Here is a 16,912-nt window from a genome sequence, read left to right on the forward strand (position 1 = left end):
ATATTGTTTGGTCTTCAATACTTACACTGATTCATTATTATTCCTAACTTAATGCCTGTAAATAATACATACAATTTATATTTAATATTAACCTTACGTTTGATATAATGTGTCATTTGATCACTACAAACTCAAGATATAAAATATGCTGAAATTACTTAAAATACAAGCATTATCAAATATTCCACTAAACCGACGACTGCTGGATATGGAGAATACCTTCACTAAAACAAAAATATCCATTCATTTTGAAATATCTCATCAAAGCCTGGAAGGCAAGTTATTTAAGAAGGAGTCACCACAAAGTCAGGACTACAGTTAATTGATATAAAAGCAGACTTAAGTCTTGGGTTTAAATTTTCCTGAAATTTGAGGACAGTCCTGTCCTAATCATATTTAGATAAAGATTTTATCGTTAAGGATGAAAGACTTTCTCAAGATGACCTACTGAAAGATCTAGCATTGTGGGATGTAGTGCTTGGCTAGATCTATTCCCAGATCTATTTCAGCTCTGGTAAACAGAAAATAAGCAAATAAATAAATATGAAAATGCAAGTAAAATACATTGAGTTTGCCCCTGATTTCTGCAAGTATGAAAGTTTCAATTTCTGAAATGAGAAAGCATCACAAAATAAGCATGTGCACTAGTAAACTCTTTGGTTTGCTTCAAGAGCATCTTGCAACACACTAGAAATTCTTCACAACAATATTGCAGCTACCACTAGTTGGCTTTATATTAATATATAGTCTATTAAACCACTTATTTCTTATATAAAAATGTGAAATATACATATTTTGCATTTTATGGATAACCAAATTTCATACAAGCCAATGATGACCTCTGTCCTGACTAAATGGATTTGGATGAAGCCATAAATGCACCACAGATTTTCCTGACTTCCCCACAACTGAGAATTCTTTACTACTGCTCTCTGGCAGATCTTAGTTTCTGTAATTTCTGACAGTGTCCTCTTATTATAGTGAAATAAATTAGAACATTTTTCATACCTTTGGTTGGAGATTTGGATGAAGTAGCACATACCCATTAGGATCAATTGCAAAATAGTATCCATTTGGACAAAGCTGAAAGAAAGAAATGAAGTTTAGCATTATAAGGTTTTAAGTTTTCAAGCAATGGTCACACTGAAGAAAATACATTGTCTCAAGCATCATGAACTATATGAGATATTAACATAGAGAGGATAATTTCTTAATATTTATTCTTCTAGAATCATAAATTTGAAGAATAATTTTGGCTGATAGAACCTCTGGAGGTCACCTTTAGAGTACAACCGCTCACTGTAAACTGAGCTAACTTCAAAATATGATCCAGCTTTGAAGTTGGACTAGGTTTCAAAGAGTCTTTGAATAACTCCACTGGTGATTCCACAATCTGCTTGTGTTTAATCACCCTCACAAAGATTTTTCTTTCCTATATCCAGTTGGAATTTCCGTTGCCACCACTGTGTTGTTTGCCTCTTGCCTGCTGCTATAAACCTTCAAGAAATGTCAACGTCCATCTTCTCTATAACTCCCATTAGGTAACCCATTAGGTTTCTTCTTCAGTCTGAACAAACCCATGTCTCTCAGCTTCTTCTCATACATCGTGCAGTCCAGCCCCCTTTGCCAACTTAGTGGCTCCACGCTGGACTCTGTCCAATACCTCAGTCTATTTCTCATGCTGAGGAGATCAAACCTGGGCACATTATTTCTGATGCAGGTGTTCACTGCACAGTTGGTCTTCTTTGATGCAAGGGCACACTGCTAACTTATGTTCAGCTTGTCCCCCACCATGACCCCCAGGCCCTTTCCTGCCTTTTGAGGCAGTCTGTCCCAGCTTGTACTGAGGCATGGGATTATTCCATTCTAAATGCAGGACTCTGCATCTGCCTTCAGATAAATTCATGATGTTCCTTTGCTTCCTCAGCTGCTGTTTTCTACAGTACTAGTTGTTTTCTTTGAAATCCCCTGGATAGATGTTTACATACATAAATCAATCATACTGAGTAGGCTACAGAGAGAAATGCATATTAAAGAACTTTTCTATAACAAGCTGTCCTATATAAATGCTAGTATTATTATTAGCTGAAACGATTGTGTACTCTAAACCTGTGGTAAGAACCAAGCATTCAACTGAAAAACAGTGCTTTAAGCTACAGGAAAATAATTATTTGGAATATATCCCCCAACATAAAAGTTGCCTTTACAGATGCATCTTGATGGACAATTCACACACAAACACATATATGGCTGGAGAGAAAACCATCAGAAAATCTACAACAATGGAAAAGAATATACGAAAAGAAGCCTGCTGGTATTTTGACACACATCCAGTCATTGCTGTACGACTAATGAAAGAGCATGAAGAGAAATCATACATAAATCATGCATAAAACAAACCACCAAAGCAAGCAACTTACCGTAAATCGGGGTGTCAGTTTTTTTATGTCCTCCAAAGAGACATCAACCCCCATCACTCCAAGAATCAGCTGATTCTGGTGAGATTCCAAAACATTAGACTATGTCTGACATATTTAGAATACAGAATAACTGCAACAGTGAGTGAATTTTGATTTTGCTTTCATCTCTTCTTTGACAGATACACTTGAAAAGTTGCTTGTATGTGTCTGTTCTAAATGTTTTAAATACTATCCAAGTGATTCAAAATAACATTCAATACATTCAGAATTTAGCATAGAATATGCTAATTGTTTATGAAAATGAATATGGATTTTTTCTGGATGAATAAACAATAAATGTAAGAACAAAACAGGTAAAAGCAAAAGCAATGCATTAATATTGCCAATAATGTAGATACTAAATTACTAGCACAAGTATAGAGCTACTATTGCATGCTTAGGTTGGGCAATTAATAAGTGAGATCCCAAAACAATTACATACTTTTGGCTGTGGTATAATGATGAATGAAAAAAACAAAACCAACCAAACAACAAAGCAAAAAACTCAGTGACTCTAGCAATCATCAGCATTTGAAATCAGGGACTCAGGCACTACATTTGCTTCACTTGTAGTTTATTTTCCTACTACAGAAAAGGAAGTTAGACCTTTATACAGTATCACCTGAATCCCTTCTCCTTATTAAATAAATTTGGAATAAGCACTGGAAGATGCATCTTGCAGTCTGTACCCTAAAGTTCAGGTAGAGATGTAAGTTGAGCATATTCAAGTTCTCTTGTTTCTCTGTATTAGACCATGGATGTTCTACTTCTCTGAAAGACATCTTTCGATATTCAGTAGTTGCTCACTTTGAAACCACAGTCAGTGAATCCCAAGCATTATCATGTAGATAAGACTATGAAACCTTTTTTTGTTGTTGTTGCTGTTTTATTTTTAAAGAGAAACTAAGAGAACTATTCTGAAAGTAAATAAAAGAAGTGGTAGTGATCAAATTTGTATTTATTCATTCTGAGCCTATGTAATATCTGAAAAACCACATCAAATACTTTCTTCTCTAGACTTCTGTATATTTTGACCTGGATGAAGATGAGTACCACACCAAATGTACAGTATTATACTACACACTATAAGTCATATTCTAAGTATGATTTTTTTAAAAACAGCATTTTTATTTTGTGAAGAGGACATCAACTGATTCCATACCTGACAGTAATAGAGATGGGCAATTGCATTTGTCTAATACCTAGATTTTAATCTAAGCACACAGTGCTATTTTCTATTATCATTACAATCAATTAGTTTAAATTCTCCACACTATTGCCATTTATCCTGAAATAGCTTCACCCTGTCACAGCTTCAAAGATTTGTAAAAAGTTTATCTAGGCATTCCTTTCTTGGCAAGGCCTGATTAATATAACAATCTACTTCCCATCTAGCAGTTAACACATTCCCACTGCCACCAGGTCACAGAGATAGATCAAGGAATATCATACCCTGAAACTCAGAATTACAAAAAGGGTAATTGCATTTTCTAGTTCCCTATCAGGTAACTAGAGATGACCCCTTTGTTTCTGAGGTACAAGACAAGCAAGTTGTAGAAAGGTCTAGGGAAATACACATTATTCAAGGAGTTAGCATGAAATGTAAGTCAAATAACTGTTGTGGGGTTGTTTGTTTTCTTTTTTTGTGCTTTGATTAAGAGCTTACTATTTTCCCATTTTGTTCCTTGGTTAGATTGAAGACAGGTAGGGTTCCAGTAATCACAAGGCCCAGCTCCTAGGAAATGATCATATAGAGAAGAGAGAAAAAGACCTTTTAGTTAAATAACAAATACTGAACTATAAAAAATTACAACAATCCAGGGATTACTGTATCCAAACACTAGAACAGAGTACTGACTTCTAGTTTGTAGAAACTTTAAAATACTTCATTGATTTTATGCATAGAAACTTAAAGGGTTTTTTGTGCTCATGCATTACTGAGAGTAATAAATTGTTTTTTTTTTTAAGTAGATGGTGTACAAGAATGTAGGATATAATAGTTTAAAAAACCCTACATGTGTTTACAGCTGTAGTACCCACTCTACTAAAATCTCCAGATAGTAGGGGAAAAAAATAAAAAAAAAAAAGGTGTGGGGGGAAGCCAAATCAAACTTAAAAACAGCAAATAGGTTCATCCATCAGGGAAAACTACTACTTTTCATATTATCACTTCTTTTCAATGGCTTGCAATAATGTCCTTCATCAGTTCTGCAAAATCATGTAGTCTCTTCAGGTACTGAGTCAAGGACTTACACTTATTTGGGAAGATAAAAGAAATTTGGTTTTCTTTTATGAACAGTCACAACTCAAAACAGTATCCAGAAAAGCATCTTTAGATAGCCAGAAAAGTACTATCTTCCATTCTAAATATAAAGGGAGACTCCTACCTTGTCTTTTTATGCAAATGTTTGGGGTATATTTCAAATTTCACCCCTTCCCACCCCCTCCCCCCCAGATTCTTGCTCCTTCCATGTTATTTTAATGAATAAAGCAACCATATCCTTTTCTCCCCTTGTTTCATTAAAAAAAAAAACAACCTTATTAAACCACTTTAATGAAAGTCATTCTCCATTTGCCCAGTCTAATTCCACCTTTTTGAATTTTAAATCATTCTTCATGAACTTAAGTTTGTTAAGCGAAAGGTGATGAGATCAGAGTAATGTTACAAGCAAGTCAAAGAAAAGGAGAAGTGGACATGTTAAGAGAATAAGAGAAGCAGGAAATGGAGAGAAATCAGAAGAAAATATATAACAGGATATTTTTAGAAGGAGCATTGAAGAGATAGATAACAAAATGGAGGGGTATGTATGGAGGATAATACCCTCTCCCCCTCAAAAAATAATGGGAGGACAATAATCATGAATAAGTTATAATAAAATTATATACACACAAACACATATATAACAGGTGAATGGAGAAAAGCTTGAAGGAAAGACTGAATGAACCCACTAAAAATATAAAGTTACATAGAGAAGTCTGCAGCTACCACAAGTTTTACTTCATTAAAGAGATATGTTTCTATTCCACTTACAAATTTAGCTTTGGCTTTACAACAGGATATGTATAGAATATATGAACTTTCATCATAACATCCTTTATGTTTCCAGTAAGTACCTCAACAGTAACCAAGGAAACATGGTTAATGAACTTCTGGCCATTGAAATTCCAAGAAAAACTAGCTCCTCTGAGTCACATTCATGATGTGTTGATAAAAAATTTTCAGTAACTCTGTCTGACTGGAAGAAGCAGATTTTGACATTGGCATTAGATGACCATGTGAACTTGGATAAATGCATGATTCCAGATGACAATTTTGTGGTAATTTTTGCCTAGTTAGAATTACTCAAAAGGAGGTTATCTAGAGCAACAGATTCGATTGCTGCTAATAATACTTTGCATTTTGTAGTTTCCTTAATATGTTTGTTTTACAAGACTGAAGTGATAAATTCACCAGTAAGGAAATAATTTCATATGTTTTTATTTCCCCACTATATACACTGCTCAATAAAAAAAACCAAAACATTACCTTGAGGAAGCAAGTAATTACAATAATCATAATAGTTTAAAGATCCAAGTTCAAAATCTGTACAAATACCTAGTAACAGTGACAGATTTCATTCTGCGTGGAATACTCTTTTTGAGGGGGGGATGTGAGATTAAAAAGTAAGAACTCCTCATCAGTAACACAGCAAATAAACTCTACTGCAGCAAAGGCACAGAGCTAGAAAACTATTTGGTTCCTTTTTCTTTTATTAAGTTGAGGGCAAGAATGAGCTACACTTAAAGATCTATGTCTAGGACAAATTGCTTTCCTCTGTTAAAGTTTAAGATGCTTAGGAGGATGCTAGGTGTGAGTAATGAGCAGCACGTTAGAAACAGCAGTTCAGGAAATTGTACACATGCTTGAAAGGCAAGAATATGATGCTTGGAACTGTAGGAAATTTAGCCATCAGGACTGTGGAAAATGAGACAGTTACTGGTCTGCTAAGATTCGCACTTTACTAGAGGTAAACACAGATCATACCAGAGCATCCAGATAGACATTTGTCCATTGGACTTGTTTGGCCTTCTCCCCAGCTAAAACCATTGGTCTGCCCAAAACATCCAGATATTCCTGCCAGAAAATGTAATAAATTCATCAGAAGGTAGTTATTAGCTCAAAGTCCAGAAATAGCATGAAAAATAAACAATAATGACATAAAAACAATTAAAAGATAAAAAAATAAAAAGGGTAAAAATTCACCACCAATATAGGAGTAATATTTAATGACTTCTTTAAAACTGTACTACCCAACAATTCAGTCTTCAGTTTTTAGTATCTACTGCCAAGGTAATTCCTCTGTCACGGCCTCAGTTACATGGATCTTGCACATCCATAACCACTGTTCTCTTTCCACAATGTGAGAATTCCGACTATTTTTTCCCAAAATTAATTGCTAATGACATAATGAAATTACAAGCACACTGCAGAACCTTCAACCGGTAAGAGAGTGGGCAATGGAGAGTGAGAGGTTTAACAGCTGGTTATGTTAAGCTCCTACAGCGATAACTTGCACAACTTCTAATGAAATAAAAAAAAAATAAACAGAATCATAAAACCTCATTGTCCCTGCTTTCCTTGAGTCTGGGAGTACAGCTAAAGCTGGTGACCTTACGAGATGCCACACTTCTAGTCTGGTTTGGGAGTGGATGCCCTCAAACTTGTTTCAGTCTTCAACCTTCTCTATTTGTCTGATCACGTTAGGGATATTTCTTGCCAGACACTATCTGGAAGAGTTTAAAAGAATTAAAGATCTCTTGTGGAAGCCAAAAAGAGGACTCTCATTTCCGGCCAAAAAATGTCATGCCTGGCCTTGGAAGGACAAAGAACTGCTGTGGCACTTCCCTGGTTTTCTGGACATGTGAATACATGGACTTTCAAACAACTACCCTGTCGGTTTGTATCACATCATATAATGCCCAAGTCCTGTGCCCTTAATTATCTACACATGTCTGCTTAAAATGTTCCTGCATCCTTTTTGATGGAAAAAAAAAAAAAAGCTCTGTTTCTCCCAGACTGGTTGGATCAGCCCAGGAATCAATCCTATTGTACCAGGTCACTGCTTCTGCCCAGCTGAATTCAGATGCTCTAGCAGGGCTGTGCCTTCACAGCCTTCTCCACATCATGTGGAGAAGCAAAGCAAGTATGGCAGGAGACAGACTACTATGAATGTCTAGACACACTATAAAAATTTACTAGGTTTATATAACTTTATAACAAAATTGCTGCTATGTCTAAATGTCAAAGAGTGACCATGTAAGGCCAGGAGAAAAACTGAGTTCAAAGCAGGGGTCTGCAGGATACACATCACTTCAAATGCTGTTGGGTGCACAAGGTCAGGGTGCTATAGAGCATGCTAGTGTGGCTAGTATGCATGCAAGCTACTGTGGGCCAGCTAGCAAGGGAAACAGGAATCACATCTTAATTTGGCTCAATGCAACCACTAAAAAAGAAAATAAATGAGAATAACTTAAGAGAATAATCCTTTCACATGTACAAGGAAGCCTTAATTTTTTTTTCCCCCGGTTCATAATGTGTTGTATACAGAGGCAAATTGCAACAGATTTAAAAAACAGGAGTTACTACGCTTCTTTGTGTTGTAACTGCAACTGGATTTGACCAACATACTTACCTGGGTGTTTATTCTTATGGCTCCAATGGACGGAATTTCATAATAATAACCTGAAATTTTGAATAGAAATAAACCCATCTTACTATAATATATAGTCTCTTGAGTAATTTAATTAATCTGGTAATTTCTAATTTAATGTTTATAGAAAATAAGGAATAACTTTCTAGTAGATGCCACCACATGTGGCCACATATGGTGGGTCACCAAACTGTATAAGCCAAGCTAGTTACTTTTAAGCACTGAGATGTGTTTCTTTTGTATGTTTTATTTAAAGCTGAGATAACATGCTGAATTTATACTCCTGAATTCCCAGTTACTCTCATGTGCAAGTATATTTAATGGTCATTTTAATACGTTGTGACGACAACATAATTATATGCTGAACACATATAGAAATGCAAGTAGAGCTACAGTCTGCCACAACAGTACTCACACTATAAAAATATCAGGTACTCTGTGGAAAGAATGAAAGAATCTAATGTGTATTTCTTCTAACTGAACAACAGAAATGTTTTTATTCAGCACAGATTCTATCACTTATTTGTTTGAATTAAAAATATTGTCCATATGCACCAAATAAGAGTGAGGACAGGTACTGAGATCCAGCTTCAAACCAAGTAAATCAAATTAGAAGGAAAGTTTGGAGGACTGGAGAAGTTAGAGTCTTGAGGTTTGTCATTTACTTTGCTGTAAACAATGTGCGATTTGATAATAAATTAAAGATTTTAATTAAGGAAAAACAAAACTTTGCTTCTTTGGATGTTCAAACAAATAATCACATCAGTTTTGGACAGAAGATTATGATCATTTTGCCTCAATAAAATGACAGAGATGACATAGGTGGGTGGTTCTGCTTTAAACCAGCCGGTCCTCATTTGTTTTAAAACAATGGAGTTCACATGCACATAGTATTCAGCAATACAAAGATGTGAGACAAAAAAATCCCTGTTCAAGAAACCCCTCATTGATTTTCTGTAATTATCTGACAATACAATCCGCTCTTCATGAAGTTGTAGTATCTTCTGCATAACCTTCCAGCACGTGGAGCGGCTCATGAGGCTACAGTACATATGCTGTTCCTACAGGATACACTCTGTATGATTTTTTTCTGTACCTCTACCTTTCTCTTATCTGTGGTTTATGTTAATGTCATGCCTGAGAACTGTATCTTAATCTCCTTCCCTACAGTCTAAATTTTCAAGATCCCTCGAAAACTATCCCACCTCTCACCTCTTGCTTCTCACTGGTTTGTAAAGTACTTCCACATTTTCAGCCAGGCCTGGAAATAGCTCTGTTTAAAATATTGACAATATTGTTTGATAATTTCTCTGTTTTGCATGTATCTTTTATCTCTTGTTCCATAGTTATAGTGTAACGTATTTGAGACACCTCTTCCTCACACTCTTTTTTTAATATTTCTGATGACATTTTTCATACAGAAATTTTAGGAGAAAACATTTTACTTCCTTACTTTCACCTTTTTTATTTTTTTTCTAAATTAAGATATAGTTTCAGGATAAAATTAAAAACTGTAAGATGCTCTTAGAATCTGAGAAATAACAACAAGAATCATTTTGATATTTTCATCAAAAAGGGAAAAAATAAATCATGTCATCTGGTCCCTTGTAAGTTTTGGAGAAAAACAGAAAGAAACCCAACCAGCCAACCAAACAAACAAAAAATCCCTTTGTCCAGACCTCTTAATATAAATCAGCTTTACTTAATTTCTTATCTGTCATCACTTTCATCTTTTCATAGATGACTATTACAAGATTTCTCAGAACTGAACCATAACATCTTATTATCATGAAAAATACTGTGATTTTTTTCTTACAATATAAAGTTTTAAATAAATAGGAAATAAATATGCAGGCTTATTTTTTACATCTGTATATATATATTCATCTGCACATTATTTCATTAAACTTTTTTATTAATACAATAAAGCTAAAAAAACAGTCTGAAAACAAAAAACTGTAATTTTTAGAGAATAATAAAGATACCACCTATCCAAAGCTCCAGCAAAGAACAGTCTTAAAGAAAAACACAGTACCTTTATTTTCACAGGCCATCCACTGTATAGGTCCTTTGTCATAATTATGCTGACCAACAGAAAATGTGAACACACGTACCTATGCAAAGTAGAAACCAATGCATATAACTTAATTACATGTCATTAACTAGCTGTGACTCTCCAGTTGATGATACTTAGGTTTTTCATACATCTGAACAGAAAAAAGACAACTGTGAAGTTTCCATTTTTTATCATCATAATAGATACACCATTATTATGATAGTTTATGCATTCCTATTAATTGGTCCATGAAGTAGAACTCAAGAAGAATGTTCTTTCATACATCTTTCATACTTCAAAGCTCTTAAATTGGTTACCATCCATGAAACAGTTTTGTTTGTTTTTTTTTCCCTTAAGGTGGTAATTATATCTTTTCAGGTTTTGTTAAGTTAGTTGATATAATCTCCTATCAATATTAGATGCTTACCAATGAATTAAAATGAACATATGCATGGCAGTAGAAATCAAAACAGTTCAAAGAAGGAAATAATTTCAGGAACAGCAACAAAAAAAAAAAAAAGAAATTCAGGTATCACAGAAAAATACTCAGACTTTGTCTTTTTCATGTAAAATCATTAAGTTAGTTCAACAAAATTTCATAGAAGGCTAAGCTTCAGATATTTAACTTTAACCTCTTGATATTCATTACAGCTATGTGCATTATAAGCGCAATTCTGTTTAGACAATGCAACTCCAGTCTATCTCAGCAACTGAGGTGAGACAATGCTTCAGAAGAATTTACCAAATTCTGTTCAAGTTTTGCACTGAAAACAGGCTTTTTTGGTTAAAATTATTTTCCATGAAAGTTATTTTATTTGAAAAAAAAAACCCCAACCTTGTATTGCTGTATAAATATTAAAAGTCCCACAATACACAGAAAAAAATACCAATATTATGTTTCAGCGTCTGGCTAAATAAATATTTTGCTCCAAAGCTGAGCATTTCTGTGAAAGATGGGAATGATAATTTCCCAACAGTTTTAATAAGCTGTTCACTGTTATCCTGTCCCTCAGCAGGAATGTCCAAGGACCAGACTGCTTTTCCATTTCAGGCATCTCTTCCTTTATGGATCTTTAACATTACCACTTCACTTTACAAATCACATATCATGACTGAATTCCTTTCTATGAAACTTGATGACTATGTTTAAAACATAACACAACTGATTTGCATGCAGCTTATGACTCAGTAATAAGGCAATGTTGTCTTTAAACAACATTTACAATATAAAACTGCAGACTCCTTGTAAACTACTGACCATTTTTCTTTTTTTTAAATTATTACTTATAGAAACTCTCATCACATTATTTAGCATGTGCAATTACTACCTATACCTTCATTTGTCAAATAAGCAACAAAAATGTGACATAATCAGAGCACATGTATTAACCAAGAGCTGCAGGAATAGCTCCACATCATCAATCAGCAACTAGCAAATGGTGAAACTTTATTAGTAGTTTTGACCCCTGTATGCAAGAAGGGTGAATAAAGCTTTGCGCTACCTGTCATTTTTAATTAACAGCATGTTTTGGTTTGCTTTATTCATCCAAGCCCTTTTTTTCTACAATTAAAACCAGGATTAAAGCAACTATTCTGTTGCACTGAATGCTGATTCAGGTGTTTGATTTTTCTTAAAATACAGAAAAAATCTGAAGTTTTTCTCTTTTAAAAACTAATAAAACTATCCCATACAGGGTTGTTTCTCAATAACTACTCAAGCCAATTAACACTCCTAGTTACACAGAATCGTAAGGAATGACTGTATATGTGACAAGATTTTGTTCTCGTAGTTTATATGGCCAGAGACATGAAAAAAATGCCTTCTATTATCTTGAAAATATCAGTATTCATAGTGTGAACATGACTTCACCTGATCTGCCTACATCTCATTTACTTTTTTAATACTGTATCACATAAATTCAAGTTACATTTGCCATCCCCTGTTTATTCTCGACCTCTTTTACAAAATGTCAGCTATAACTCTTTTAATGGATCTTTCTGTTTCTATGTAACTACTATTTATTTTTTCTAAGCTGAATATCACAATATTATTTTCTATTGGTATCTCTCAGTTCACAAGGTCCCTGCCTACTATATCTCTGTTCTTTATTTCGCACTCACCAGTGCTAGTGATGAGTCTAGTCTAGTGTCCACTGAACACTTGATTCAAAATACATTCTTCTCAAAAATTATGGTGCAATAAGAAAACCCCACAAAGCCTTTAGTTAAATAGTTGAGTGACCTGATGTCTCTTTTGGATTAAAAGTAACTAATTAAGTTAAAACAGAGTCATGTGGATTTGCTAGTGTGTGTATATAAAACACGAGTCAATTAGACTGTACGGTCTAGCATTTGATCTCAAATGTAAAAAATGAAACACTGCATTGGATTCAAGTTGTGAAATTGTATGTAATTTAGGGAAGAGAAGCAGCATGTTAAATCTGCAACAAATCTATAAAGAATTTAGAATTTAAATTATTGACAACAAGCAGAGGACAATATATTTGATTTACTGTTCCTTGGATAATTAACAGAGATAAAAAACTGCAATGAAAATTGGAGGTTTTAATTGTTACATGGTTTGGCAAGAGGGTGGAACATTCAAAAGAGTTTTCTTTTTCCTATTGCCTCATCTGGTATTGAGTAGAATGACAGACCAGCTGGAAAAATGAGTCAGCAAGTCAAATTAAACAAGCCAATTTTAGCAAAAAAACATGTTCTGTGCTAACATTTTCTGTGACAGGACCCAGAGTCAGCCAAAGGACTAAGACCCATCTGTCTATACCTCTTCCTTATAGATATCACGCCAAAGAGACAAAGGGTTTTTAAACTAAAAAAGACTGATTTAACTACATCTAATAGGAAATATATGACTGAGAACACTTGGAGCAACTAGATCAGCGACACTGGATATGAGCACCTTTCCCTTTGCCTGTCCTTCCTTTTAAGTTTGGTTACCAACGAAGTTGATTTCCAAGTTGAAGCAAACTGCCAAGTACTCTTTGATCCCAAAAAGTTGTTTTTCATCACCACCAAATCCTGTTTATTTCTTCTCCGTGCTTCTCTGAAGCCTGTTAGGTTCTGCATAAACTGCAGGTTCCTGGGTCCTTTGGCTATGACTTGTTCTCAACCACCTACACCAGAGGACCCACATTTCTGTCCCCCAGACTTTTTCCCTGGAAAGTGCAGCCTTGCCTCCATAAAAGGGAGGTCCATTTATCCTTTTCATAATGAAGCAAATCAATAAAAAAACAATGGAAGAGTCAGAAAAAAAATCTGTCATTCTGATTTTCAATGGATCTATTGGAAGTGAAGTACTCTAGAAACTCATCCCCCTAGAATGGAAAACAAGAGATGAGCAACAGGCTGCTCTGCCAGCCCAGTCTTGAAACTGTTCTGAAATATGAAAGTTCTAATTTCTACCACTGAGAGTTCAAGTACAGAACTGTGTTAGTTCTGTCAGGAATATATCATGTGCTGGTAATGGGTAGCTAATTATCTGTACTTTTCTCACTCTGAAACTAATCTTGGAGAGAAAACACAAAAACTTTTATTCTTTGTATTATTCATTTCCTGTAAATAGTAGAGCAATGTACTTAATAACAAGCAAAACAAGTGTAGAATGAATGTAAGGACAGTCAGACAGGCAGCACAGGCTGTCCAGAGATTGTAAAGCCTGCCTCCTTTGGGGTTTTAAAGACTGGACTAGATAAAGCTGATCTTATTCCTGACACTGGAATAGAGACCTCAGTAGGCCCCTTGCATCCTGACTCATCCTAGGATTCTACGAAGGATATTGAAGGAAAACAAGCAAATATCCAACTCCTAATGAGAGGAAGTGGTAGACAAAAAAAGAGAGCTACAGAAAATAGAGGAAGTAGTACTGTATTGAAGAAAACTGCCTTACTATATAATGAATTTTATTTTTATTTTGTATTTCTCCCTACCAGAAAAAGCTCATAAAAAACAAGGTGAGTAGAAGGATTCTGACTGCTACAGATATTAGGGGGACACTGGCACTCAAGTGAGAAATGAAGAACCATTAAAAGGTTGCTTTCCCTACTGACCTCAGTTGCTTTTTACTTATGCTATTTCTTCATTTTGCTATTGGTATAAAACAAAGATTAAATTAGACTCTTCCTTTGAGTTTATCACATTATGAATATTACAGAAAATTAACAGCTTGAGTGAAGTTAACTGGAAGTGGTAACTAAGCACCAAATCACACTCATAATTTAGAACACTACCTATATGTGTAGGAAATAATTGTAAGCCTATTAAAGTTTGAGGAGCTACAACCACTCTGCAAGCAGTTCAGAGTGGATGAACACGCATCTTTTTTGACAGATAAATTATGTGACTCGAATTCTGTGTTGCTGCAGGAGAGAGCTCACAATAACCAGTTATGTGCATCTTTTCATTTTTTGTTTAGGAGGAGATAAACTGACTTTTTGGGATATAGATATTTCTATCAGATATCAAGAGAGCTACACTCAAGTAGATGTACGCAAGATGGATCCCATCATTTTATGTCTATCATGTAAAAATAGCAGGAGTGCTTGACCACAAGAAACTGAATCAAAACCTGATCTCATCATGGAACTTCACTTTTCATGATAACAATATGACTTCAGAGTATTTTAATCAGGCCTTTGTAACTTCAAGTAAAGATTCGCAGATAATTGCTTTTACTATCCACCAAGAGAAGCTGTAATAGAAAGGGATAAATAAATCAGTAGTTTCAACATGATCCAGGAAATTATTTTTCCCAATGCTGTGTTTATAGATTATCAGATGTGACGATTGTTTGAAGTTTATACTTAATAGATATAATTCTGAAATAGGGCAATATACAAAGCCTATTTTGCTGAATAAAGTCATAAAACTGCTTTTCTATATTCCATTATGCACTCTGTCTTCTAAATCCCTTGTACATACAGCTTTCAAACCACTTAATCATTTTGCTGCTTTTTTGCCATAGATCAGGGAATTGTTAAGTGGTTTTCAAGCTGCCACAGTTAAAACTGTGAATGCACTTTTTGCCTTACCGTCTTTACATCTGTGGCAGAAATCTGAAGATGATTTCGGATTCTGCTGTGAACTAAGACCAGAAAGCATTTATGACCTATTTGAACTGAGAACTGAACTTCAGAGGATGATCTGAAAACCCTACACAGTCATTAGCAAACCACTGGGATTAGCCACAAGGAAGCACAAAATGCAGTTTCACTTAAATTCTGGTCCATAACCTGTCACGATGAACTACTGTATTCAAGACATCCAGGGATGCAGTTCTTAACCATTTGGGTTTTATCTATAAAGGTAAAGCAGTTCTTTTTTCCCTGAGAAGCACAGGAACAAGAGAAATAGTTCTGTGTTTAACAGCAGGAGTAACACAACAATGTGTTGGAGTGAAGCTTGAGTCTATCTTTATGCAGTAAATAAAATGGGACATAACCCATTTTCTTTTTCAGGCCATGAGGTCAAGTAGCACAGCATGGTTCACATCTTTACAGCTAAATTATGTGCTCCAGGCCCTTCACCAGCTTTCTTGCCCTTCTCTGGTCTTGCTCCACCACTCTCTTATAGTGAAGGACCCAGAACTGAACACAGGATTAGAGGTGCAGCCTCACCAGTACAGGGAGATGATCACTGCCCTGGCCTTGCTGGCCACACTACTGCTGATACAGGCCAGGATGCCATTTGCTTTCTTGGCTGCCTGGGCACCAGCTGCTCATGTTCAGCAACCATCAATCAGCACCCCAAGTCCTTTTCTGCTAAGCAGATTTCCAGGCACTCTTCCCCAAGCCTGTAGCATTATATTTTGTTATAAAATCTTTTGAGAAGAGGCCCTGGCTCATGTTACCCCCTGAACTGAGCCCAGACATAGTTCAAAAGAGCCAACTGCCACAGGCCAAGAACCATACTGTTGGGTCTGTGAACAATTAAACACTATGGATAATTGTGGACATTTCTCCAGCCTCCACCCTGCTCTTGTATTTACTGAAGGAGAAAAACCCACATGGAAACCGGCTCTCAAATATTTAGATGCAAAGATAATATCAGGCTGGACTTCTCTGAATTTATAAGGACTTAAAGAAAGTATTAATATGTTTGATAAAACACCTGCTTGAGTGTTTCCATAATTGATTCCTCCTATGCTCTGATTCAGCAAGGCATTTAACTATGCAAGTAGTATCCTTGGCATAAATAGAAAAATGCTTTAACTGAGATTAATAGTCCAAGTCCTTGGAACTACTTTTCTAGACGTTTATTCACAGTTAATTATTTTGCTCAGGCTTTCCATGTATGTATGGAGTCTTCTCTATCATTAATATCTTTCATTCACTACAATTCAAACTTCAAGCTGCAATGCTAACTTATGAATTCATAGCCTAATTATAGTCTGTGTAATTATAGTTTAATAAAGAAAGGAAATAATGACACCAAAAATTAGCTCACATTACAAACTAATGTTAATACTTGTATCACAAAATAAAAAAGACCAAAAATTTATTACATGTTAAGAGATTATTGAAGACTCTCACTTGCTTTGGACATGATTCTGATTAATGATAACGTGGGCCCAAAACACATCTCAAGATACCAGGAGAACAGATCCAAGAACACTGATAAGTTATATGCAATTACTCTATAAAAAGAACTAAAAGATGAGGATTGTACCTGAAGTCTTCATAGCATATGAA

General features: G+C 35.1%; 1 protein-coding gene across 10 annotated transcripts in view; it reads right to left on the reverse strand.

The window, feature by feature from the left end:
• Positions 1 to 16,912, reverse strand: part of CACNA2D1 (calcium voltage-gated channel auxiliary subunit alpha2delta 1) — a 381,260-nt gene that overhangs the window by 42,852 nt on the left and 321,496 nt on the right. For all 10 annotated transcript variants that reach the window (XM_057422543.1, XM_057422540.1, XM_057422539.1 and 7 more), the window contains exons 13-18: positions 10,185 to 10,263; positions 8,132 to 8,181; positions 6,484 to 6,573; positions 4,126 to 4,194; positions 2,421 to 2,495; positions 1,009 to 1,083 (exon numbers count right to left, since the gene is read on the reverse strand). In XM_057422543.1, the coding sequence (XP_057278526.1) occupies positions 1,009 to 1,083; positions 2,421 to 2,495; positions 4,126 to 4,194; positions 6,484 to 6,573; positions 8,132 to 8,181; positions 10,185 to 10,263 (438 nt within the window). The remainder of the gene's footprint in view (positions 1 to 1,008; positions 1,084 to 2,420; positions 2,496 to 4,125; positions 4,195 to 6,483; positions 6,574 to 8,131; positions 8,182 to 10,184; positions 10,264 to 16,912) is intronic.

This window comes from Pezoporus wallicus, unplaced genomic scaffold (genome assembly GCF_028554395.1).
Source record: "Pezoporus wallicus isolate ANWC-B61680 ecotype Strahan unplaced genomic scaffold, APGP_CSIRO_Pwel_v1 contig_3058, whole genome shotgun sequence".
NCBI lineage: Eukaryota > Metazoa > Chordata > Aves > Psittaciformes > Psittacidae > Pezoporus > Pezoporus wallicus.